Consider the following 27593-nt stretch of genomic DNA (forward strand, 5'->3'; position numbering starts at 1 on the left):
ATTGATTCTGTTGTACTCCTGTTCTGCTTAAAGGGCAATGCCAAGAAGACAAAAGTTCTTCAGATGCTGGTAACTTTGTTGGACAATGGGGACATGGTGAAACATGTTCTTGTTATGAGGAGACAATGATGTATCCAAATACCAGCCAAACCAATTATTTTAAAGCAGTCTTTAGGAACAAGAATACTGACATCCCTGTGTTTGTCAAAGACCATTCTTTACTGATAAGCTTAATACACACAATAATGCACCAAGATAAGGGAATGGACTATAGTTGGGAAGGAATAACCAAATTGCAAATCTATCAGCTTATTCTTTTTAATGTGTTCACAAGAGGGAAGATGATGTGAGGAGGCGTACCAATGATTCCAAAAATAAACTCCCCTTTAGCCTTTTCGTATTTAAAGCTTATTACAGCACAAGAGATTTTACGCCCACAAGTGGGAGACTTGCTAACTGAAAGTTCACATAGTGTTTGTATCAAGCTCAGGTTAGTGCAGGCCAAGAAAGAATGGCAGCTCTCTTTCATAAAGAATTGGCTGTCGTGCAGCATTTATTCCTCCCTCCCTGAGGAGCTTCATTACTTCTATGCTCGCTTTGATTGAGGGAACAAGGAGGTCAAAGCAGATCTTCCACCAGGTGAACTGCTTTTCTCACCTTCCACCTCAGATGTTTGTGCCTCCCTGAGTAGGGTGAATGTACAGAAGGCAGCTGGTCCAGATGGAATACCTGGCTGTATGCTCAGAATCTGCACAGGGCTGTGATTTTACAGACATTTTCAATCTGTCCCTTTTCTAGGGAGTTGTCCCAAGCTTCAAGAATGCCACTCTTGTCCCAGTGCTGAAGCCTGAATGACTATCACATTTGAAATCATGTTAGCCCACCATCCTGGACTTTCATTAATTTGTCAATTGCACCAACAGGTTGACCGAGGATGCCATCGCCACAGCATTTCACTCTGCCCTAACCCACTTGGACAGCCCCAATTCTTACGTCACAAAGCTGTTCGTGGACTTTAATTTGGCATTCAATACAGTGATTCCCTCTAAGCTGATTGCCAAACTTCACCAGCTTGGTATCAGCTCACCCCTCTGTAATTGATCCTTTGACTTTCTTACTAACAGACCCCAATCTGTTGTTAGACAACCTCTCCTCCATTCTCACCCTGAAAAAACAGGAGCCTCTGCTCCCAAACCAGCAGCTCAGGAAGAGCTTCCTTCCTGAAGTAGTGACCCTGCTGAACCTTAGATCACAGCACTGAGCAGCATTGCACCCATATTGAACTGTTAGTATTTTTATACTTGTTTGTTTGTTGGACGTGCTTGCTTTTATCCAGTTTTGTAAATAGCACTTTTCTTTGTACTTCTGGTTAGATGCGAGTTGCATTTCACTGGCTTTATAAATGTACTTGGTACAATGACAATAAAGTTGAATCTAATCTAATTTATTATAGTAAACAAGGAGTTGTTCTTAGGATCAAGTCATGCTGTTCTTGTCAGTACACATTTCCTCAGCCTCCTGTTGCTAAACCTATGACCCTCTTCTCTCCTCTTCCCTTCCCAACCACCTTTATGTTCAGGGATCTGCCTGTTTTTCCTCATACCTGAAGGGCCCAGGCCTGAACCTTGGGTTAACCCTTTACTTCCTATGGATGTTGATTTTCTCCAGCACAATTGGGCAAGTTCTTCATAGTTTAGGTTTTTGCAATTCCATAAGAACTTGGAAATCAGGGACAGTAACCAAAATCTTCTCAGTCACTCAAAATCTTGAGTGACTCTAGGAATTGACTGCAAATTGAAGACCATTCTCAGAAAAAGCAATTGAAAAGTTGGAAAAAAAAAGCTCTTTAATTCTAAAGGATTGCAAATCTCTATAATTTTGCATAAAAACTACAAGTCAATTTAATAAAATTTATTTTGTATAAATATTTTCCAGCAAATATCACCAAATTAGCAATGTAAGTAGAAAAATAAAAATTCTGATTTCCCCATGTTCACAATATAAATTTCAAAACAAATATTTGATCATTAGGCAGCATTAAAAACCCATAATAAACACTTAAATTCACATTGTTAGACATGTTTAAGGAACAATCAAGTAAGCTAACAACCTATTTGACTGTACCATGACAATTTTTTTTTAAGAAATGTTACAGGTTGGATGTTTCCACTGCATACATTGAATATTACAAAAAGGTATTTTTTATAATTAACTAAAATGAATTGAGTTTACAAAGTGACAATGATTAGTAAATATTCACCAAGTAATTTATGATCAACACCAAATTAAAAAAGGTGCAAACATTTTTAGACTATATTTACACATACAAATGAATAACTGCAGGCACAGCATAGCAAACTTCTACATTCCATCTGGTGCACAGATGGATCACAACCATTGACTAGACATTACTTTATAAGCAAATTTAAAAACCAGCACAAAAAAAAATACTCCTCTGGTTAAAAGGATAGAATAAGCAAAAAAAAACCAGTATTATTGAAAGTATCATCAGGCAAATTTTTCCTGACTAGTGAGTGTTCGAGTACTTTACTGTTCATTAGTGGCAAGGCCAATACATTGTTGACCAAATTAAATCCTGCTATTGTCACTTGAGATTTTGCTTGTATTTTGGAAGTTCGAACTAAGCATTCCATTAAAGTTTTCAATTAAAAAATGGCAATTCACACTCTAGTATTTGCATATTTTGTGATTTCCTTTTCCAAAAGGACATTTCAACGCAATCCCCCTCCCATAATACACCAACATTTCCTTGAAAATTATGAAGCAGATAACTATTTACTGTGATAGTATATAAACCAGTGGTTTGTAACCTTTTATTTCCACTCACCTACCACCTTAAGTAATCCCTTACTAACCAATGGCATCCTTTCGAATGCAACTTCCAATCATTAATACTCAGTTCCAATGAATGAGGTCAAGGTGTAATAACAGGGTGAACAAATAAAAGTAAGAGAAAGCTGGAAGAGAAGGTTTGGAGAGCATGAAATAAACTGCAAAGACAACAGAAAAAAATAAATAAAAGTAGGGGAAACATAATAGGCACAGCACAAATAACAAAACCCCATGCTTGGGTTGAAGTCAGATATTAATTCATGGCATAGTCTAGAATTTAGTGTGTCCTTTAGTTTCTGTTTTTATAACAGCTAAATATAGTATTTTACAGCAATTACATCACCCTGTGTAATGTAAAAATAGAAATGATATTCAGACCTTTTAAAATATTGTAATTTTAAATAGTTAGCAAAAAACTGAAAACTGCAAACCTGTTCAACTGAAGACTGCAACATGTCATGCTGACATTTTTCACAGGTGGTCAGCACATTCTGCCAACACAGCTCCAAGATTCCTTTTCTCACAGTTAGTTTAAAATTGGCTCATTAACCTTTTGCTTGCACACCTGACTAATGGACTAAACTATTAAATGCTCTCGTTGACAGGCTCAACATGAAAGCATGAGTGTTTCTACAAAAATGTACAAATATTAAAATGGCTGATTTTAAATACTAGAAAGTATTAAAATGGTTGGCACACCTGAATTATACACATGTGCACAGTTACTGATGCAATTAGCACAAGTCAGTGCTAAAAGCTGCCACTGAAAAGATACTCCATCTTTTCAGGTTGAAACAAACTTCACTCACTGTTTTAGTTAATATTGTAGATCATTTCCAAAGTCAAGCTCTACATTCTACTTGGGCAAACAAGAGATGATACCTGGTAATTAGCCTGAAATGTAGATGACATTCTCAGACATTGGCTTGGTGAGAACACTTGCAGTATTAATTCTAAATTAAGAAAACTAAATTTGGTTATTTATCACATTATCAGAAGCTAAATGCATGACATTGGCAGGTGAGGGCTACACTGAGCCTGAATTTTGGCTGCAAAGAAAATTGCCACTAAAATCAGTATGTACATAAATAAATAAATTTTACAAGGAATATAATCTACTTTTCAGGACAGTGTAAAAGATGATAAATAGGTGAAATATTTATAATCTGTGTTGACTTGGGTGCACAATGAGGGATGATTAAGATTGCAAGTTGGGGGACAAACAATGGAATTCTATAATTTGTCATATAATTTTTGTTTTTTTAAAAAGTGACATTGCAACTAATAATATGTAGATATATATATTTTAGAAATTGTGAAAATGAGAGACCCCTCATTGTTAGGACTGTTCACTTTGCTCAAGCTGTGAATTTCAGCTCTTTGGGTAAACATTCCAATGGGACCAACCCTTTGGTAATCTTCAGTCACAAATGTTTTGGTTGCCTTTTCAAAATTACTCCTACTGTTGAAATATTGACATGGCCAGCAGAATCAAAATACGACTTCTGTACATCTTAGAAAGAACTTGAGAGGGTCAGACTTTATACACATTTTATATAATGTTTTTACAAACTACCTTTACAAATCTCCATCGTATTTAAATTGTAGGGGGAAAAAAAAGATTGATTTGTATGTCTCTCAATGCAAATTACTTCTATTGGCTTTGACTTTTGAGAAAGGAAAAAATCTCAGCACTGGAGACTCAAAAGACTGCCACGGGCATTCTTTGTTCTTCAAAGCGGGCATCCATCGAGATCCACATTTATGATGTTATTAATTCCTTTTTGTCGAGCAGCATCGATTGGAATGAAGCTTGGTTTGGATTCCTCAGGTACACAGCCACAAAATGGAAATGGGGAGGATATGTTGATTCGGTAATCCTGCCCACTTGGATGAGCGGATCACCACCTGCTATAAAGTTGCTAATATTCGTAGAAAGGCAATTACCACAATGAAAAATACCTGTCCTACTCCAAGAACTAGAGCTTCATGAGACACCATTTGCTTTGTAGCAGCTCTGTAGACACCAGCAATAGCTGTACCTGTAAAATAACATTCATTAGCTTGTCATTTGGACTTGACCATGTATTATTCATACACATGCAGCATGGTGCAAAACAATCAAGTGGCATTGATAATGCAACAAAAATAGAGAACCAAATTTCAATTACAACAAAGCCAAGGAATCGAATACAAACACAGTTTGTTATATGCATATAAAGCTGTATTTACATAAAATATAGTTAATCTTATGCAATTAATTCCTTGGATTTAATGTCATGCTCTCTGACTGTCCTATTGATTAAACAGTCAGTATCAGGTTCTTCATGAAAGTGCAAGCAGATAACAATTGTAGCCATGACTAAAACCATTCTGTCAATTGACTTTTCCAGCAAAGCAATTCTTGATTTTATTAGAGGTATCTGATGACTCTGTAGCACCATTAATAACATGGTTGCCATCACGAAAATGTCCCTGTACTGATCAGCTTGAACTGTTGACTCGAGACTGCTGATACTGGAATTTGGAGCAAATAAACAATCGACAGGAGGAACTATGCAGGTCAAGCAGAATCAGTGAGAGAAAAAGCCCCATAGACTTTATTCAGAATAAATCATTTACAAAAAAAAAGTTAAAAATCTTTTTGCACCCTTAGTTTCATGTCCATACATTCTCATCAATGTACATTGTTACATACACTTCGAATTTGCACTATTTCCACCACCGAGGCACCTTATTATTCCCCCGTTGTTTGAGGAGCTTCCCTGGTAATGGAAGGACGCCATTCTGGAGTCCTTCCCCACAGTACCCACTTCGTTGGCTGCATCAAGCGTCAGTTCGTGCCTCAGGACTTAGTCTTGAAGACTGGAATTTGCCAGTCAACAGCATTCCTTTATTGACATCTCCGTGTGCTCCAAGACCAACAAATCTTTTGGGCAAACTACAAGTCTTTCACGAGTTGATGGCCTTCCAGTAGTTCTTGATGTCTGTATCCATCTCTGGCACAGCCACAGTAAATGAGAGAGTCCTGTATCACATGGCTGCCGGGAATGAACCGTGACAAAGACCAGTGCATCCTCCACAAACTCTTAGTGAATCTGCATTCTTCAAAGAGGTGGATGATTGTCTCTACTCCATTCATCTCGAGGGTGATATTCCAATTGTACAGAGAGGATCTGACCGGGTAGGCTCTTCTCACTGCCAATTAGACCAAGTCCTGGTGCTTGTTCTTGAGCACTGGTGATGAGGCATTCTGCCAGATGACCTCGTCAGTCTGCTCAGGGAACCACTCCACAGTATTCATTGAGTCCTCGTAACAAGCTGACCACTGACTGATGAATTTGTGGTCAAAGGTTTTTGTTTTGGGGGGGGCGTGGCAAAATGGCATAGAGGGCAGACGTGCATTCCTAATCCTCCCCGGCCAGTTTTTTTTAAACACCCGTTTTTAAACTTTAAGTATATAAACGCTATAGCTTTATTTCTAAGAACATTATTTGTTTATAATGGCAACTAATATTAAAAAAACCTAAGACTCAATTACAGAAAAAACTTTTTAAAAGTGCTGAAGAACTGAGGTCTACCCGTCCAGTGGGAACCACAGAGTCGTCGTCTGGAACCTCCAAGCCACAGAGAACTCCAGCTAGGTTAAGTATTATGCCAGCGCCGATCCTGTCTCCACAAGATGGCGCCGGCTTGTTGATGAGTTTGGTCGATGTTGGTGAGCGCACGGGTGACCCGACTGAGAGGAGAGCCTTTGAGTCCGTGCTGCCGTCGGGGGCGTGCAGAATGGCGTTAGAGACCACCCCTGCGCGGCCCCTGGTCTTGCTGGGCATGCGTGGTGCCTCTAGGGTCCACGACCTGCTAGAACGTGTGTGGACTGTGGGGGGGAGCCCGAGTGGTGGCATACCGAGGTGGTCGGGGTGCTGCCGTCAGGTGTGCAGACCCACAGCCGCACAGGAAAAGGCCCAACAATAGTGGAACAAGAAGACAACTTGCCTACAATGGCCAGTTCACAGGAACATTTGGAGGAGGAGTTTCCAGAAGGTAGACCTCAAGATGTGGCACTGGAATTTGGATTGGACTGTCTTAGAAGAGATTGCTATCACATGGATAATATATCTCAACAAATGACTCAAGTGTCAACTAAAATCTCTAATATGTCTGAAGATATGTCTACATTTAAGAGGGATGTCAATAAATGCCTTACATCAGTGGATGTAGTACAAGAAAATAAAAATAAAAAATTGAGACAGCTTTTTCTGAATGTAAGAATCAAATTGTGCGTGATAAGGACAAAATAGAGGAAATGGAAGATTTGTTCGTGGATTGGGGGAATCCAGAAGAGAGATTTATTGAAAAAGATTGATTCATTGGAAAATCAAAGTCGGAGAAATAATGTAAAAATTGTGGGTCTTCCAGAAGACAATGAAGGATCTGATCCAATAAAAAATTTTAAGAACTGGATCCCTAAGATGCTGGGTAAAGAATTTTTCTCAGGAGGTTTAGTATTGGAGAAGGCACATAGAGCTTTACCGGGACAACCACCATGAGCTGTTTTAATTTGGTGCCTGTATTATCAAGATAGAGAAATGATTTACAGTTGGCGGTACAGAAAGCAAGACAAAGTCAAGCTCTAATGATGATTCAGAACAATAGAGATTTTTCATGCAGATTTGAGTCAGGAAATTATTAGGCGTTGACGGGAGTTTAATTCGGCCAAGGATGTTTTGTGGCGGAAAGGATATAAATTTGCTTTTCAATACCCTGTTGTGTTGAAGGTTTTTTATGGTAATTATCAGTCTCAATTTTTTGAGAATGATCATGATGCATTGGTTTTTGCTAATTCGTTACCGGATTTACGTGGTCAGGGAAGAGTCTCGCCGTCGTCGCCTAAAAAGAGGGCAAATGGACATGGAAATGGACAGAATGGAAAGAACGGGAAAAATGGGAAGAAGGAGGCTTTAACACACAGTCCTATTGATGTTAAAGACCCGAATTAGTCATTGGGAATGGAGTCGTTGGGCTGAATATTTCTATAATATTGAATTGTATCATTATCTTTGGCTTGGCTTCGCGGACGAAGATTTATGGAGGGGGTAAAAAGTCCACGTCAGCTGCAGGCTCGTTTGTGGCTGACCAGTCCGATGCGGGACAGGCAGACACGATTGCAGCGGTTGCAAGGGAAAATTGGTTGGTTGGGGTTGGGTGTTGGGTTTTTCCTCCTTTGCCTTTTGTCAGTGAGGTGGGCTCTGCGGTCTTCTTCAAAGGAGGCTGCTGCCCGCCAGACTGTGAGGCGCCAAGATGCACGGTTTGAGGCGTTATCAGCCCACTGGCGGTGGTCAATGTGGCAGGCACCAAGAGATTTCTTTAGGCAGTCCTTGTACCTTTTCTTTGGTGCACCTCTGTCACGGTGGCCAGTGGAGAGCATTGTATCATTATTTATATATATATATATATATATATATTGTTTTTCTGGCTGGGGGGGGGGGGTGGATAGCATTGAAATCTTTGATAGTCATCTGCCACTGGTGGAGTTTACACCCAGTTTTTTAGGGCGTTACTACCTTTGGGAGTTTTTTGTTCTTTTTCTTTTTTTGGTGAACTAATTATATTTCTTTTTATATAAACTTTTTTTTTATAATATTAGGGGAGGGAGAGTGGATTTTGTTTATTAGTAGGAGAGTGTTTTTTTGTATTAAGTGATTATATTGTTAGTTTGTTAAGATGTCTGGTTTGAAATTTGCAACTTTTAATGTTCAGGGATTAAATAATCCAATTAAGCGAAAGCGAGTTTTAGCTTGTATTAAGAAAATGAAAATTGATATTGCCTTTTAACAAGAAACACATTTGACTGAAAAAGAGCATTTGAAATTGAAAAGAGATTGGGTTGGTCATGTGTTTTTTTCTTCATTTAACTCCAAGGCAAAGAGTGTAGCGATTTTAATTCATAAGCATTTATCTTGTGAGTTGCATACTATGGAGGGGAATGCTGGGAGGGTTTTAAAAGTGGATTGTAAAATCTTTAATGAACTTCAGACTTTACTTAATATCTATGCACCCAATGTGGATGATGAGTGTTTTATCTCAGATGCTTTTTGTTATCAAGTCAAGCTAATGAAAATATTTTAGTTGGGGGGGTGGGGGGGGATTTCAACTGTGTTTTGGATCCTTTGATGGATAGATCCCCAAAATGTATAAGGAAATCAAAGATGGCGATACAAATTGGGGCTTTAATTAAAGATTTAAATTTAGTAGATATTTGGAGAAGGGTTAATCCTACAGAGAAAGATTTTTCTTTTCATTCTTCTCGACATGATTCATTTTCTAGAATAGATTTTTTAAAAATATCGGCACATTTACAAGGTATTGCAGATTGAGTATAAGAGTAGAGTTATATCAGATCATTCTTTATTGCTTTTTTCTTTGAAAGTTCAGAGGTAATACGTTCATCCTATAGATGGAGATTTAATACAATGTTGTTGAAAAAACCTGAGTTTGTTACTTTTGTTAAGGAACAGATTGTTTTTTTTTTAAACTGAAAATGCTAATTCAGTTAAAAGTCGTTTTGTGTTATGTAATGCATTAAAAGCTTACTTAAGAGGGCAGATAATTAGTTATACTATTAAAGTTAAGAAAGGGTACATGGCTGAAAGTCTTAAATTGGAGAAGCAAATTGATGAACTGGAGAAGGAATTTCAGAAGAAAGTGACAGAAGATCAGAAAATAGCTTTAACTAAATTGAAATTGCGATATAATACGTTACAGACTTATCAATTTGTATGTTTAATTAATCGATCCAAGCAAACATATTATAAGTTGGGTGAGAAGGCACATAAAGTACTTGCATGGCAGTTAAAGAAGGAACAGACTTCATGGGTTATTAATGCTGTTAAAAAGAATTCAAAAGTTACCTATAAACCTCAGGAAATTAATGACCAGTTTTATTAATTTTATAAAAAATTATATACTTCTGAGGGGAGACGGGACAATGGATCTATTGATTCTTTTTTATCTACATTAATGTTATCAGCATTAGAAGAAGAGGATATTATAGATTTGGAAGCTCCGTATACAGATTTGGAAATTAAGACCGCCATGTTGGAAATGCCTAATGGCAAGTCACCAGGCGATGACAGGTTTTCGGTGGAATTTTACAAAGTTTTCTATGAAGATTTATCTTCGGTGTTTGGGGAGGTATTACAAAAAGTGACTGAACATTACGAGTTACCAAAATCTTGTTCTAGTGCTCTAATTACTGAAATTCCAAAGAAAGATAGAGATCCGTTAAAGGTGTCTTCGTATAGTCCTATATCTTTATTGAATGTGGATTATAAAATAATAGCCAAAATGTTAGCAAATTGACTTGCTAAGTATTTGCCCAAATTAAAAATAGACATGCTTCAGATAATATTCTTAGATTAATTAGTTTGGTCAATGCACTTGATGAGGAAAAAACCTTTGATAGGGTCGATGGGATTTTTTAATTTAAAGTTTTGGAGAAGTTTAAATTTAACCCTTTTTTTATTGGTTGGGTTAAAGCTTTATATACAAACCCGACTGCTAGGGTGGTGACAAATGGTCAAGTTTCATCGTTGTTTAAATTGACTCGTTCTACCCGACAAGGTTGTCCATTGTCGCCAGCCCTGTTTGCATTGGCTATTGAACCGTTAGCTCAATTAATAAATCAAAATGAACAGATACAGGGATGAGGGTTATGGATGAAGAGTATAAAATTAATTTGTTTGCAGACGATGTTTTGATATATTTAACAAACCCAGAACAATCTTTGCCACATTTATGGGAATGTTTATTACAGTATGGAACATTGTCTGGATATAAAGTTAATTGGAATAAAAGTGAAATTTTACCGGTTGGCGAAGGAGATTACTCAGTGTATAAAAATGTTATTAATTTGAAATGGTCGGATAAAATTAAATATTTAGGAATAATTGTGAATACTGAGTTTCAATCTTTATATAAATTAAATTATGTTCCATTATTGAAAAAGATTAAAGCAGACTTAATTAAGTGGAAGGACCTTCCCTTAACCCTAACTGGTCGGGTTAATTGCTTTAAGATGAATATCTTTCCTCGTATTCAATATTTGTTTAAATCAATACCATGTTTACTTACAAATAATTTTTTTTCAGGTCTTAAATAAAGTCACTAGGGAATTTTTATGGAAAGGTAAATTAAACTTACTTGGAAGTATGCTTTAGATGGGTTACAATGACCTAATTTTCAGAACTATTATGAAGCAGCCCAGTTCAAATTTACTAGTGGTTTGATGGATTTGGATCAGCCTCCAAGTTGGGCTAAAGTTGAGATGGCAAGTATTTCTGGAATTGCAATGCATCAATTTATATTTTGGTGGAATGTGAATTTGTTAAAGGAGTATAATATGCTGATATTAAAACATTTATGGACAAAAAATATAAAATTATAGGATCAAAAGGTAAATTGTCTATTTTAAAGCCATTATACAATAATCAGCTTATTTCTTTTTCAATATTTAATAGTCATTTAAAGAGTTGGGATTCTAAGGGTATAAAAACATTACAGAATTGCTTTGTAGAAAGACAGTTTCTTTTAATCAATTGAAAAAACGTTTTGATATTGCAGAAAATTCTTTATTTGTCTATTATCAAATTCAAACCTTGGTAAAAAATATGTATGGTAGAGAGATGATTTTACCAGTATTGTCAGAATTTGAGTCTTTGATTTCTTCTAAACAAAAAAAGGACTATATTTCTGTTATGTATCAAGTATTACAAGATAATGTGGATAAGCTGGAATGGGAGAAAGCTAAGCTTAAATGGGAAAATGACTTAACTTTTGTTTTTCCTGAAGAATATTGGAAGGATACGTGTAATGATAGTGTTAGTAAATTGACGAATGTATGATATGGAATGGTTAATTATAATTTTTTTTTTTTTTTTTAATATATCAGTTATATTTAACTCCTGTGAAATTGAAAAAATGTGGTTTCAGTAATTCGGATTCCTGTTTTAGATGTGATACATGTGTTGAAACTTTTCTGCATGCTGTTTGGTCCTGTGTGTATGTACAACCATTTTGGGAAGAAATTAAGTTAAATTTGGAAAAAATTTATGTTTAAGTTACCATTAGATCCATCCATTTTTTTAAAATGGGTTATATGATTCCTTTAAGGGGATTAGGGTTGGATAAATTTCAAATTGCATTTGTATATTTAGCATGATCCGTAGCTCAAAAATGTGTAGCAAGTACATGGAAAGATAATACAGTGATTAATATAATGCGATGGCTGAATGAGTTGAAAGCTTGTATTGTTATGGAAAAAATTACATTTAATCTGCAAGATAATTATTATTTTTTTGTTAATAGTGGTTACCTTATTTGGAATAAATGCATTTAGATGTACTTTGATCTATTATATTTTTTAGTTTCTGTTTATATATTTTTTGGCTCTTCTTAAGAGCTAGCTGATGGGGTGGGGATTTAATTTTCATTTTTTTAAATTATTAATTTTTCTTCTTCTTTTGAATTTTTTAAAAAAAAATATACATTTATACAAAAATATTGTTAATGACTGTAACCTGTATTATTATTAACGATTTTTCAAATAAATAAAGTTTAAAAAAAAGGTTTTGTTTGGTGTGGCAAAGCCCAGTTTCCTGGGATATTGCGCAATAATGGGACCAAACCCAACCCTCGCAACACCTGGGGCAGGGTGCCCTCGTACTTTGGTTCCATGCACAAACTGATACAGGCACACACAAAGATGGCCAAAGAATAAGCATTACCTCACTCTTCTTCCAGTTTACCCTGATGCCCGATTCAGACTTAAACTGGAGACGAATGTGTCTTAACAGAAGACGATGACGTCATCCATGTACAGGGAGGCCTTTACCTGAGTGCCTCTGCTACCTGGCAATGTCACTCTCCTCTTTTGCCCTTGTCCTTCCTGATGTATTCAGCCAAAGGCTGCATTCAACACACAAATAAGACGGGAGAGCAGGCAATCCTGTCTGACTCAAGAGTTGATGGGGAAAGCTATGTTACCCACTCAATGATTTGGACTACACTACAGATGTCCACATAAACAATTTTATCTAATTTTGGATTCTCTCCCCAAAGCCAATTTTTGGAGAGCACATCCAACATATGTGTGATGTCTGATCAAGTCTTCTCCTGGTCTCAGGGAGACCAGGCAGGTGACCAACAACCCCCCCCCAATTGATGCTACTCAACCCATTGAGCAACTGCTGCAGATTGTTGAGCATGTTAGCCTGTGTGCAGGCTCCACACCCATGGACAAGAGGTCCTGCTATTCACATCATTTTCCAGGCAATTTCACAGCTTCTTCTCTATTACCAGGCTTTCTTATCCATCTTCTGATAAATAGTTGAATTCTAATCTCAACTAACTGTTACACTTCAGGCCCCTTTTAGCATTTATTAGGTCAGTCTTGTACAAAGAATGAAGGAATGTGGTTAGTTTTTAATTTGGTGTGTTAGCTTGAGCTGGGTTGCAGTGTGGTGTAGGCATTCATAGGACTGTCTTCTTCCCCTCTTGGCTACAGAGAGTACAAGTCAGTTTTTTTAAATAGAAAAAATCCTCATGAAACCATTTTGATTTTATTTTACAATCTGAAGCAAGTTCATGAAGCCGTAATGACAGGGGTCATAAACTAAAGCCCCTTTCTCACTGCCAACCCTCCTAGGAAAAGGGAAAATTTGCAGGGCAAGCTGAGCCCAGGAGCCTTTCACACTGCACCATTATTTGCAGGTAATTCTGCAACTCGGGATTTTAAGGGGAGGTTCCTGGCTCCAGCGAGGACATCGCTAGTGACATGGTACATTCTCACCGAAAGTCACACAGAAATCTATCTTCTTCTTTGGCTTGGCTTCGCGGACGAATATTTATGGAGGGGGTAAATGTCTATAACCTATAATCACGCAGTTAATAATGGATTTGATTTTCGAATACTGGCCCTGCAACTCTGTTATTAACGAGGCAAGTCTTATCAGCACAATTATCAATGCTGTCTTCGAAACACTGGCTGAAGAAGACCTCTGTTTCATGGAGCACATGAGGAGAATCAGGACGGAGGAGGAGGAGGCAGGAAGGCAAGCTGAGTTGTGTCGTTGTAGACGTAAATAGAATCTTATTCTGACTTTTTAATCTGAATGTCAATTTAAAACTAGAACATACATTGACAAATTTCCCGCCACTGTGATGCAGGCCCTGATATCACTAATCATACCTGGTTGGACTCATTGTCACCACACTGCCAGAAGGCGATTGGTGAATTAACTCAGCTAGGCACTGACACTTGCTCCCTCTGTGTATCAGAGCCCAGTTGAAAATCTACTTGCCCGACCTGGTTATGTCATTTCAAACAGCACAATTCACGCGATATTTGACCTGCGATATTGGTGGGTTAACTCAGATGTAAACGGTGGTGTGAAAGGGGCTTAAGAATAAACAAGCTGCTGAACACCTCTAATAATCCGTACAGGGGTGATGCTGTCCAGGTCAATGATTGAGGGTGCCCTCTGCTAACACAAATGGCTAGAAAATCCACTGGGAAGCTGAGCTCCATGAAGGGTCCAGCATTGCAGCAAATGCCCCTGCTGGGTAACAGAATGGCAAATAGATGACTAATTAGGTTCATTACTTTCCCCATAACAAAAACCTACCAGAAGACATGCCTGAAAGTAAACAGGTTTAATGGGTGACCCAGGTTCAAATGTACATTCTCCCCATGTCTGCTTGTGTTTTCCCGGGGTGCCTTCGTTTCCTCCCACCCCTCAAAAACAAAAGGAGAATTTGTAGGTTAATTGGCATATTTGGAGAGCATGGGCTTGTGGGCTGGAAGGGCCTGTAACCATGTTGCTTGACTACATTTAAAGTTTATCACATGAAAACAAAAATATTTGGAATTTAGATACTTTGAGATGAGAAAACAAATTTTTGAGAACATTTTAAGTCTGGAAATTAAAGTTTAAAAAAGACACTTACTGGTCAACACTGCTGCAGTGATCGGTCCCAGGATCCCTGTGAGGATAGCCAGTGACATGAAACGTCCATATTTGTGGTGCCTCAACATTACAAATGCCAACAATCCAGCAGGAACGTAGATAAAAACTGTAGACAGTAATGCCCAAAGGAACACTGCATACCACATCTCTGCAATGATAAAAGTCAGTTTATTGTCATTTGATTACACAAGTACAACGTGACAAAACACCGTTCTCTGTTGCTCGGTGCAAAACATGCAGACACACAACCAGACACAACTCATATAGATAAACAATACATATGCAGGACTAATGCAATTATATATACACAGTGGGTTAAACCAATGTCAAAACATTTCAATACTGCAGATAAACTGATCCACAAATTCAGAATGACCTGCTTTCCCAGAGAAGCTAATGTACAGAAATAAAACAGAAAAACTTAATCTCATAAACCTCAATCAATTGTGCTGTTGAACTTTAGCTTCAACCCGTTGCATTCTCATTTGTTGCATCAAGCAAAGGTAATGCCATCTTTGCATCATGCATTAATTCTTTAGAGTGAATCAGATAGCAAGTATTCACATATCAGACACAAGTTTTAAAAACAATAGCCTATTTTGAGGCCAAACTCAATTTTAGTGAAGGATGAAGATGAAGGATGCATACAGGAAAATACCCAGCAACCCATAACACCACAATCAGCTGTGTTACTTGATGGGTGGGTAGGAGGGGGCAGACCAGGAGAGAGTGGTGATGGTGGAGCAAAGAGGGAACTTCAGAACTATGGACCAAGAAAGACAACTGGAGTAACTGTATTTGGGGCAGAAGTGGAGGGGAGCAGATAGATTTGAAGTTTACCAGATGAAGAGTGATGTTAAAATTTAATGGCACCTTCAATATAGGCACTTTCAAGCAGGGAAAACACCCATCCATAAAAGGGGAGGTTCTTTGCCCTTATGCCCAAGGACGTACCTTTCAGAATGAGCTGTAACTGGCTCCGAGGCACACAGCCAGTGTAAACAGCTGGTTAAGGGGTGGGCTGACGATGCCATCAGCCTGTGACCCATCTCCCTACTCACCCCTCTCCCTCCATGACCCTCTGAAAGCAGGGTCAGCAGGAGGGAGCCATCAAGGCAGCAGGAGCTGGCAGGGCAGCGGGAGTGGGCTGTGACAGCTTCGCCAGGCTGCTTTGGCCTTCGGGGCCGCTCTCTGCGGCAGAGAAATTGTTGTTTTCCATACCCATAATCCCCATGTAGCTGGAACTGTTCTGGGAACCACAGAGCGGTTCCAGCTGTGTGGGGGATTATGGGTAGGGAAGATGGCCATTGCACTGCCATGTATTTATGACGGGTGGTGCTACGGCACCAGTTGCCCACCCCCATCCTCTCAAGAGGGTTCTAAGAGGTGCCGTTCAATATGAATGGGACACTGGAGCAGCCTTTTAGGGCTGCTGTCTGAAAGGTAAGTTTTAGGTTTTCAACCCACTCTTGTAGCCGGTATCCAGGTGGAGGCCTGGCATGAAATGGCCTTATGACACCAGCACAAGACACCCCTTCCCCTTTCAGCATTTTAAAGGAACCATTCCCTGAAAATCTCCTTGATCTTTACCAAAGCATTTTTCTCAGCAGCCTCCCATGTAACTAGTGGAGGTGCAACCCCTGCCCTTTTACTTCTACCTTTACCACTGTCCAGGTGAGGTAGCAATTAATTTTACATCTTGATTTTAGTGTGGGGCATATGTTATCTGCAAAGTGGTTCCTATAGATGAGAAACAATATGCATACTTGGTGACTGTTTTATGGAGTACTTTTATTCAATTAATGGAGGAACCTCTAATTTCCAGACAGAGATCACTTTAGTCCTTTTCACTCCTACTCATCTTGTCTGGCCTGTGATAGTATTTTAACAAGGACCAAAGCAAGTCGAAGGAATGGTGGCTTGGCACATTGCTCACTCAGACCAAATTCAACAATTTCATTAAATCTACTGATGACAGAATGGGCCTTTTTTCTTTCTATTATTGATCTGCAATATTAACACACGCATTTCTTCCCTTCCCATAGACACTGTCTAATTCACTCAGGATTTCCAACATTCTCTTCATGCTTTCAGTTTCCTTCAACAAATTTGATCCGCAACTCTTAAGTCCTATGTTTTTTATGTCTCTCTGACTCACTTTCAAGTATTCAGCATTGAAATCAGTATATCACTATTGCAATCTCTTCCCCCACCCCCCACCCCCTTCATGTCAGGGATATTCATTTTCTTCCACACTGTCTTTGAACTTTTACAGTTTCTAATTTTCTGTTTTCTTTGACAAAAGATATTAACGGTGCTTCTCTTTCCATGTATCAGGGCTTTTTGAGCATTTTTACTGTTTTGCAGCCCCCCCCCAAATTGACTTCATTTAACTCCACCCCCCCCGCCCCCCGCCCCCCACCCCGCTCTGGTTCCATCCATCAGCTTCTGTCTCCCAACTCTACCATTCACCCTTCCCTGCCCGACTCCATATGCCCATCTTCTTTTCCCTCTCCTCAGACCACCTGTCATCTACAGGCTTGCATCTTACTCCTCCATTCTCTGACCATGATCAGTCCTAATCCAAGTTCCAACCTGAAACAGTGAAAATTCCATCTCCCACCACAGATGCTGCTCGACCAGCTGAGTTCTTCCAGCAGTTTTTTTTTTGAGCTTCAGAATCCAGTATCTGCAGGCTCAACTATCTCCATGTTATTAGTGCACTAGGAAGTCCCTTCAAGACATGCTGACTTTTCCTCCTCTCTTCAACAGGAGTTCTGTGATCCTCTTACTCACTACAAACACCTGCTCTTTGACCCCATTCATGCCACGAAAAGCCATGCCTTTCTTCAGTACTAATCCTCAATGCCATCTTCTTCCTCGTAGATTTCTACTCAGTTTCCAGGCTTTTCACTTCAGCCAGAATCTCAAGCAGAAACATTCAATTCACCATTTCTCCATATGGCTTCTTTCCATCCTCTATATTCTACCACATCCTTCATACATCAGTACCTTCTGGCCCTCTTTCTTCCAGGCCTCACTTTCTGAAATATGCAAACGTCTGCAATTCTGCTTTGTTCTCTGTTAAATCCATTCTTTCAACAAGTAGTTCTTCATCTTTCTGACCTCCAATGAAACACACACAATTCCAAGGGCTCCCAATGTTCTGCAGGTACAGTCGTACAGTCTTGCCTAGCCCCAGGTTCTCAATAAGTTGCCAGGTTTTTCTCTTTCACCTCCTCCCCCTGCAGCCATTCTCACCACAGTAACACCCCCTCTCCAATTTTCCTCTGACCTGGTCTCCCAGCCCAATACCACCCTTTCATTCATAAAATGACGATACCCTTGCAATCTTTTTATTGAACTTTTTCTCACAACAGTAATAGAACAGTTATAGGAAACATTGCTGAGAGTTTTTACTGTTCAGGGCTGACAGAGGACCAATGTTGGGCAATGCCACAGAACTGAAAGCAGAACATGTTGGTGATACTCATTAGTGACTGGAAATCTTCTTGTGATTAAATGCAACAAACTGTTGTGATCCAAACACAAAATACTGTTTCAGATTTCCAGTGCCAGTATAGTTATTGTTTTAGGTGAATGGCCTTTCATTAGAATTAATCTAGCTCAGCTTCTGACAATTTCCATAAGAGGGATGGAAACTGGTTTGAAAACTGAATTTGCCACATCCATTAAAGACAATGGTTTTATTCTTCAAACACATAACTGGATGCCATTTCTACTCATGCAATGAAGGATGTGGGACAGACAGTGACTTATCTGAGCACTCAACAAAGAAAAAAAAGGGAGAATTAGAATCAAATGCAAAAACAAAGATTTTAAGGGATTGAATAGTCTTGCAGGAAGAGATTTTGTAATTAAATGGACCTATTTATAGTTAAAAAAAGATGGCACTGACTTTAAGGAAGCAAATTTAATAAGTTCCAATAATGTAAATGCAATTTATCTCTTGAAATTTGTCAATTTTGAGTGACCATATTTATGAAATTAATAGTGGAGCTACTCAAATTAACTTATACTTTGTAATGTGATTTCTCACTCATCTCCGTTCTCACAGGTTGCTGTGAAAATGTATTCATAATGAGGCACATATGAAACATACAATGTACTCAACATTTCATCATAAGTCATCCTATTACAAATTATGCAACAGAAATCATTGAGCTGATTTCTTCATCCAACATTACAAGTTTCAGTTTTGTAACATATGGAGACTTCATACCAGCCTTTCTCAACATCAGCCCAACCTCCCCCGCTTGGGGAGCCACAGTACATTTCAGTAAAAGCCATTTTGTTTTAATTTAATGTAACATGAATGTTTTTTTTTTATAAAATGTAGTCCACACGAGGGAAGTTCAGAAGAAACCAAAGCTTGACTGCTGCACAGGGAAGGGGGCCATAAACATTGAGCAGAGTCCTCAAAAGCCATAGCTGACAAAGGTTGAAAATGGCTGCTTCCCAGAATCTATCAAACCAATCCCCTCTAACTATCCAACTATTTATCAAGACACCCTCAGAAGATGGCCCATTACATCTCCCCCATATGTCTAACTGTCCTCTTCTCCCTCTCAAAGTATAAACTATACCAGCTGCCAAATATTCACCATCATCCCTTGTAATCACAAGCTACCCGCCACTCGACAGTGCAGTACTTTTCTTTGCAAACTAGGCAATTTCCTTCAACAACCAATATTACTCCCTGGCCACTGAGAAAAAGAGACAATATAATCTACTACCAGTCAACTTTGAATTTAAATGTTGTCACATTCGTCTTCTTGAACATAATCACTCAGTTAACATATCCTATCCTTGCCCATTTTGCAATACTGCCAATTGCCCAAATTCCTCTCAAACCAAGTTGCAGTCTTCCAAAGCCAATTCTGGAAATAATATTGGTTGTCCTTCAATGCAAATATCACAATGAAATATCACAGGTGCTGTCCTCACATCAAGAAGCAGCCACATCATAATTTAGACATACAGCACAGTAACAGGCCCTTTCGGCCCACAAGCCCGTGGTGCCCAATTATACGTTTTGGACCACCATCATCCTGGTCGCAACCTCTTCTCACTACTACCTTCAGACAGAAGGTGCAGAAGCCAAATGACCAGCAACTATAGGTTCAAGGACAGTTTCTAATGAATCAGATTCATTTCTGACCTCTATCCATGTGGAGTTTACACACTCTTCTGTAATCTTGTTGAACTCTCTTGCATTTCCTACCACATCTGAAAGATGTGCAGTTTGAAAAGACAATGAACCACAACAAATTACCTCTACTGTAGGTGGGGGATGGAATCTAGTAGGTGAAATATTATTGGGAAAATTCCAAGAGGAATGGAATTATTCTATGAACCAAGAGGGCCAAAATGGTCTCCTTCTGTTTTGACGCTTTCGTCTGTGATTGTAAGGCAACATGGAATAGAGGAGTCTCAAACCCACATGTCACCCAGAGAAGAATATGCAGTCAACAAAACATCAATAAGTACCTACTGCAGATCACAATAACTAATCCTGGTTATACAAACTAATAGTATTCAAGATGATAGACCACAAGCAACCTTTGAACAAACAAACAAAATACTTAAAGGCATCACCCTGACATTAATTTCCAAGGACTTTCTTGCACAGAGTAATAGATTTAGGGGCTGTAGAATTTGAGAATTATCAGGATTGTAAAACAAAGAAAATAACAACCTACTAAAATTTATGGGGGGGGATACTAACTTTATGGGTACATGCAAAACACACAAAAAGTATTAAACAATGTTTTGAAAATAGCTTCCAAAAGGGCAAAACATCAAGAATTCAAAGCTTACATGTACCTCAACACAAATTAGAAAGCCAACAAGCAAGATCAGTCCATGATTAGTAAGAAAAAAGGTATCTTAGGCTTTTAAGAAATGAGGATTTGAATTGAGAAGGAAGTCTTACTTTATTTATTATAGGGACTGATGAGACAACACCTGGAATATTGTGGATAATTTTTCTGTCCTTAATCAAGAAGGAGTGCATTTTAAAAGATGGAGAGAATTCACAAGACTAGCTCCAGGAACAAAAAGGTTTAAGAGAGATTGAGTACTCAGCCTGTATTTTCCAGATGTTTAGAAGAATATCTCATTAGACTGCACACAATTCTCACAGGGCAATCAATATATGCTGGTTAGAGGGAAGATGTTTTATATGACCTTCCCTTTGGAATCTTCTGCTCTGGAGGTTCAATTGTTAATTTCATTCAAATCAAATATCAAGAAATTTATGGACAATTAGAGAATCATGGGAAAGGAGATCGTAGGAGAAAAGGGATTTGAAAGATTAACTCTAATCCTGGTGCAGAGGTAGAGAATCAGACACGATCTTGATGAACGGCGATCAGGCACAGTGAATGAATGACATGCTCGGCTGATTTCTCTTTTTTTCTCTTTTAATATTTTTACTGATTTTTCACAAATAAATGTGTACAAAACATTTATGGAATGCATAATAATAATGACAGGTTAGATAATTCAACAATCTATTTAGCATATATAGCGCATTCATAATACAAAAATACAATAAAATGAAAGTTTTAATCACGTATAGTGTGGCTCTAAATCCCACCCCCAAACCAACATTGTATGACTAAGCAATATTCCTCCATCAGGATGCAGATGTCAAGAGTTAACTGGATCATTTCTGGAATCAATAGGTCTTCTGTAGAAAATTTATTTATATTGCAATTTAATTTTGATTGTCCACTCTTGTGGAAGTCAGCCCATGTTGCAAGAAAATACAAAGCAAAAAACAACAAAACTACATAAACTTGAAGTAGTGTATTTATTCAGCTTCAGTTACACTGATGGGACCGAGAAAGTACAAGGAAGAGTTCAGTAACTCTTGCTCTGTACTGAGCTCTCACTCAACTTACACAGGTTTCAGACAGGATTTGTATAGTAAACTGGGTCCAATGTCTATGTGTGATTCTTGAGTTTCTTGGCTCAAGATGCTTAGCAGTTGGCACAAATTATTGACAAGTAAGTAGTTCGATATTTGCGCTTCTGTCAGCCTTTTTTTATTAACCACGTTCATCGAGAAACTGTTCCTTGCTTATCTTTCTGTCACAATGAAATATTGTCAGCCAATATTACATTTGTAGACAACAGAAATATACTGTTCAATGAATGTCAAAAGCATAATTTTCTTGTTAGCCATTTTACTAAAAAAGTCCTTACTGAGCTATTTATTAAACCATTAATTCTGCTAATGGGCTTAAATAAGATCTGTTAATCTGCTTTCTATAGCAAGAGTCCCACAATTCTCTGTACTTTGAATGGACCAAGAAAAAAAGCACTTGACTAAATGTTACATTAAATTTTTGTGGCCTCCATTAATCATGGTTCACCTTGGGAACTGCAGCTCTGGTAGTCACTGGTTTGTAGTGGCCGATCCAGGGAGCAAGCCAGGGCAGATTGACATGGATATCCGTTTGTTGCCCATGCAGTGCCCTCCACCCCCCAACATGCTAATGGCAGGTCCAAAGGAATGACGAAAGTTGATAGTTTGATGCCAGCAGCATCGCAGGAGTTGCTGTGCCAGTGCTAGGTACTTGTCAGCTGCCTTCGGGACTCCAACTCTGGAATTTTCCCACTTGGGAGTTTACTCCCAAGCCTTTCCAGTGAATGGCTCTAGCCACAAGGCAAGAGAGGTTTGAAATCGGAGTTTTCCCTCTCATATACGAGTTACCATCCATGGTTAACAAGCCCCATCTACCCAGAGCAACTGTTTCAAGACGCCAGTGGCTCACTTTTGCCCCTTCTCTTGTCAGTGAGAACAGCATAAAAACTATGCCACATGTGAAGGCCAGGAGTTGGACTTGGTTGTCAGAGGCTGCATGACACACAGCATGAAGAGTATTTGTGTAGCAGTGGGAGCTCAACCCCACTACCACCCTTCAGCTATGCCAACCTTTTGAGCCTGCATTCAATTAACTTATTGCAAAATATGATCATTTCTCAAACACAGACCTCCCCTGAAAGAGCTAAACAAGGTGACACGACTCTGAAATACAAATGTCATATGATTTTAATCCCTCCTGACTCTCATATTTTCAAAACTAAATTATCACAAACAAAAAATGTTAAAACTAGACCTCAACACTTGAGTGCCAGTTAAGTAGCAGGATAGAACAAATTTTGTAAAAGTACTAACAAATTGCTCAGATAGGGTTACATGATGGTTTAGTTTTCAGTCATACATATGATTCTTAACACAAGGTTAAGGTCACAATTTTTTTAAAAAAATGGAACTTGAGCTGGCATGCAAAATACACTATCTGTACTGCAGAGAAACAAATTTCTATTTGGTTCAGGATCTCTCAGTAACATACAGGACATCAATAGTATCACAGATGACACCAATCTTTCAACTGTGAGACAAAAATCAGTTCCTCACCCTGAGCCACTCTAACTTGAATGTTCTTCATAGAATAATTTGCAGAAATGTCACACAAACATCAGTTATGTGGTGAAGCAAATGTATTCCAAACCACTGACTCTCAAGATTCAAGACGGTTTTCCACTTTTAATTGATAACTTCAACCTCTTATACATTTAAGGCATTTTCTACACAGCCGAAACAAACCAACATGCTTTCAAGATTTTATTTATTACCATAGTAATAAAACAGTGTCCTATTGCATGACATTTCTTTTTGCATGCTCCAAGGCACAAATTCACCACTGGCAGGAATTGCCTGAGTGCCTCTTACAGTCAGACTTACTGTCAGAGAGAGAGAAGCAAAAGGGAGTCCCCCCAGTCACCGAGTGTCCGTAGATTCTTCCACAGCCACAGAGTCCAGTCCAAACCATTGGCAAACCGAACTCCAGATCTGAACTGCCGACACAGTCAGGAACCCTTCAGTGACCTTAGGACCTCCTTAAATCCTGGTTCTGATACTTAATCCCCCTCCAGCCAGCGCGAGCCAGTCTCCAGCGGTCCGCAGCCCAGTGTGAGCCTCCCAGCAGCCCAGATTCCTTGCCTCGAGTCATTAGCAGCATGCCGCAGTGCCCCCCTCATTGGTCTGTGGGTCGTCTTCTCCACCTCTTCGGAGTGGGGGGGGGCGGGGTGATCTTCCCGTCCTCTGGTGCCCTGCTCCTGTACCCCGCTGTCCCTTGCGACTGCTGCTAATTAATAGGCTCCACCATTTTGGGCACGGACCCACGGTCGCGGGATTTCAAATAAAACCAATGCCGGCTCCCTTAACGGCCCCATTCAAAGCCCGTGCGGAAACAATGGTAAATGACTGGGTGGCTGGACCTTGAGGGAGCACTGCATCCCTGCTCCCAAGCTCCCCACGGGTCCGCACCAGTGGCAGCGCCACCATTTTTAAAAAAAACTCTCAGCGAGAGACAGAGAGAATTAAGAGAAGGCTTGCAGATAAAAGACTAATTTCTGCAGCCTGTACTATGTCTGTAAATTGAATTATTGCATTATGTCAATCTTGATCAAAATATGGCAGATGTTAGAAATCTGAAATGAAACAAACTGCTGGTAATAATAGTTCTATAGCGAGCAAAACAAATTTAACATTTCAAGAAACTGTCCTTTCGTCAGACTGTTAAGACATTTGTGAGCATAACATTTATACAAGTTTCACTTGACGCCAGCACCCTTGGTTTATTGCCAAATGTGATTGTAGGCATCATTTATGGTGCACAGTCACACGTTTAATCATCACTTGCATGCCAAAAAAAGACTAATGGGAATGACATGCAAAAATTGGAATCAATCAAACTCAGTTATTTTTACAACTAATCATGGACTGCTCCGACACCATAAAAGAACTGTCTGCACTAATGCAAAGTCACTTTTCTTAGGATAATGATGAAAATGTATTATTTATCTTTTGTATTTATTGTCTTTTTTAATTCAAAATTATGTATAGTGTATTCTTTATGAAATACCAATTCAGCTGCACCCAGAACTTTAGTGCAGATGTACAATGTATGATTTGCATGACATTCATTTTGTTTTCCTTCAATGTCATTGAAGTGCTTTAATTGGAAAACAAGACTTGATTGAAGAACTACTGAGAAAGTCACCAACAGGCAACTCATCAGATAACCCAGGATGCTAAAAATCTGAAATTAGAATATGCTGAAAATGTACAGCATCTGTAGAAAGCAAAGGGTCTCAGAACCAAGAAACAAATTCTACTTCTCTTTCCACAGATACTGCTCAATCCAACAAGGGTTTTGACTTCTGTGGGGTTTTTTTCCTGAATTGATGGTTGCTCGCAATCTATGCCAGATGACTCCTGGATGAAGCAGCCACCTTTGTCAGCAATGGAAACACAAATATACCTTCACATGCCAGTACATACATGAACACCAGACAGTGGCTGCACTGTAACCCAATGATGCAAACATGTTACTGACTTCTTGAACGTTTTTAAACAATTTTTATGTTGAGATTGAAATTGCCATGCACGAATATGAAGCATTTGAGTCGATCTGAAAAATCAGAGGAAACAAATGTAAACTAATGAAAGGCAAATCTGAAATAGATAACTTATTTATTTAAACCAATCAACTTTTGGATGAATCTACAATGTTAGCATTAGACAAAATTAGGAACATTTGCATGGAAGACTACAATTGCCATAAGTAAGGGGAGAGTCAAGCACTCCTTTCTCACAATTTACTTTCCTTGGGTCCTCATTTGTACAATCCTGTACAAATATTTAACATGATTTACGTCTGAAGTAAGAGTTTAGATGCTACAGCTAAATTGACCACAGTAATTTAATATGTGCTACCAGCAAAATGCCACTGAAATATAGACAAACAAGAAGCTCCAACCTGGTCTTCTGCACCCTCCCTTGCAACTGGATCCTTGACTTCCTCATCAGAATTCCATAATCAGTATAAATTGGAACACCAGTGCACTTCAAGGATGCATGCTTAGTCTATTGATCTTTTTACTCTACATCCACGACTGTGTGGCTAAGCACAATTCAAATGCTATCTACAAATATGCCAATGACACCACAGTTGTCAGCTGAATTACCGACAGCAATAAGGAAACATATAGGAGGGAGATAGATCAGCTCATTCGTGTCACAAGATCAACCTGGCTCTCAATGTTAGCAAAACCAAGGAGATGATTGTGGACTTCAAGAGGAAATAAGGAGAATATGAACCAGTCCTCATCAAGGCATCAGCAGCAGAAGGGGTCAAGGTCAAGAACTTCAAATTAAGAAAGCAGACTCTCTCCTCAAGGACCCCCACCACCCAGGCCATGACCTCTTCACTCTGCTACCATCAGGAAAAAAGGACCAGGAGCCTGAAGAGGAGCATCCAGAAGTACAAGGACAGCTTCTTCCCCTCTGCCAGATTTCTGAATGAACAATGAACCACAGACACTACCTTTTTCTTTTGATTGCACTATTTTTATTTATTTTGTAAGGTGGTTTATATAAATGTTTGCACTGAGATGCTGCAGCAAAACAACAAATTTCTTGACATGCTCCTAACAATAAATTCTGATTCTGAAGTGGGGGAAGAGTCGAGTACTCCTTTCTCACTCTTTACTTTTCTTGGGCCCTCATTGGTACAATCATGTACAAATATTCACCATAATGTTTTACAACATGACAGTCAACTGAAATAAGAGTTTAGTTACTGAAATTAAGTTGACTCCAGCTATTTTATGTTTTACCAGAGAAATGCACCTAATCCTCTTTCCTGATGGTAGCATCAAAAAGGGAGGGTGTGCTATGTGTGGATTCTTGATGATTGGTGCTGCTGCCCATACCAGACCGTCAGCACACATTCCACCACACATGTCTTACCAAACGTCCACAAACTCTTGAGGAAGTAGAGGCGCTGGAGTGCTGGCATTAAATACAAGCACTCTGAGACCCAAATGACAGGTCATCATCAAACTCGAACACAATGCTGGAGAAACTCAGGTCAAACAGCGTCCTTTATATAGTAAAGATAAAGATACAAAACCAACGTTTCAGGCTTGAACCCTTCACCAAGGTGGGGCTGAATATAACCGGCCTGTTATATTCATGATCCATGGAAAAGGCCGACGCCACACTCGTCTTCCTCCCTTCACTCACCGGAGAACTGGCACAAGGCAATGGTAACATTTCCAGGGCAGGTCGCGTTCCCGGCCCGGGGAAGCAGGCCCAGGCTCAGGATCTGATGCAGCGAGAAGCCAGCACCGGGCATGGCTCACCCATCGAACCGATACATCCTAGATAACGACGGGACAGAAAGCCCGACGCTTCCGCGCGGCCGCCATCACACATCCAGCAGAGAGGCGTGAGGTGACGCCACCTAATTGACGGTTCACTCCGCCAATGAGGAGCGGCAACGCGTCCACCGCCTCCCCACCGCGGCTGACCTCAGCGACGAATCCGCGTCGAACGCAGGATGGCAATCGGGATTGACCAATAAGAGAGAGGTAAACAAAGTCGTATATCAAAAGCAGCAAATCAGTGTCGAGGAGAGGAGGGGATTCACGGTGCATCAAGGCGTCTCATTTTTTTAAAACTGACAGCGGTTCACCAATAAGATGAAAGAAAAAAATCGACGTCACAAAAGACCGATTATTCGAGCGATGATGGATATTTTTTGTATGCATTTGGGATCGACAGATTCGACATCAATTTTAATTCGTAAAGGCCAGACTTCGAAATATCGA

The 27593-nt window shown here is 39.2% G+C and overlaps 1 protein-coding gene across 1 annotated transcript; it reads right to left on the minus strand.

Moving 5' to 3' along the window:
• Window positions 1–1926: 1926 nt before the first annotated feature.
• On the minus strand, window positions 1927–27583 carry tmem170a (transmembrane protein 170A). The gene is made up of 3 exons (XM_069901515.1): window positions 27007–27583; window positions 14860–15027; window positions 1927–4895 (listed from the first exon to the last, which is right to left on the minus strand). The coding sequence occupies exons 1-3, from the start codon at window positions 27116–27118 to the stop codon at window positions 4765–4767; spliced, it is 411 nt and encodes a 136-aa protein (XP_069757616.1). The 5' UTR covers window positions 27119–27583; the 3' UTR covers window positions 1927–4764.
• Window positions 27584–27593: the final 10 nt, after the last annotated feature.

The sequence above is a fragment of the Narcine bancroftii genome, chromosome 10 (assembly GCF_036971445.1).
Source record: "Narcine bancroftii isolate sNarBan1 chromosome 10, sNarBan1.hap1, whole genome shotgun sequence".
Taxonomy (NCBI): Eukaryota; Metazoa; Chordata; class Chondrichthyes; order Torpediniformes; family Narcinidae; genus Narcine; species Narcine bancroftii.

What these genes read in the sequence shown, in the direction of transcription:
- tmem170a (XM_069901515.1), bottom strand. Translation starts at nt 27,118, where the DNA reads ATGCCCGGTGCTGGCTTCTCGCTGCATCAGATCCTGAGCCTGGGCCTG. An exon ending in TGCCTTGTGCCAGTTCTCCG is followed by an intron (nt 15,028 to 27,006) that starts GTGAGTGAAGGG and finishes TTATCATTGCAG; the next exon opens with AGATGTGGTATGCAGTGTTC. An exon ending in CACTGCAGCAGTGTTGACCA is followed by an intron (nt 4,896 to 14,859) that starts GTAAGTGTCTTT and finishes GTTATTTTACAG; the next exon opens with GTACAGCTATTGCTGGTGTC.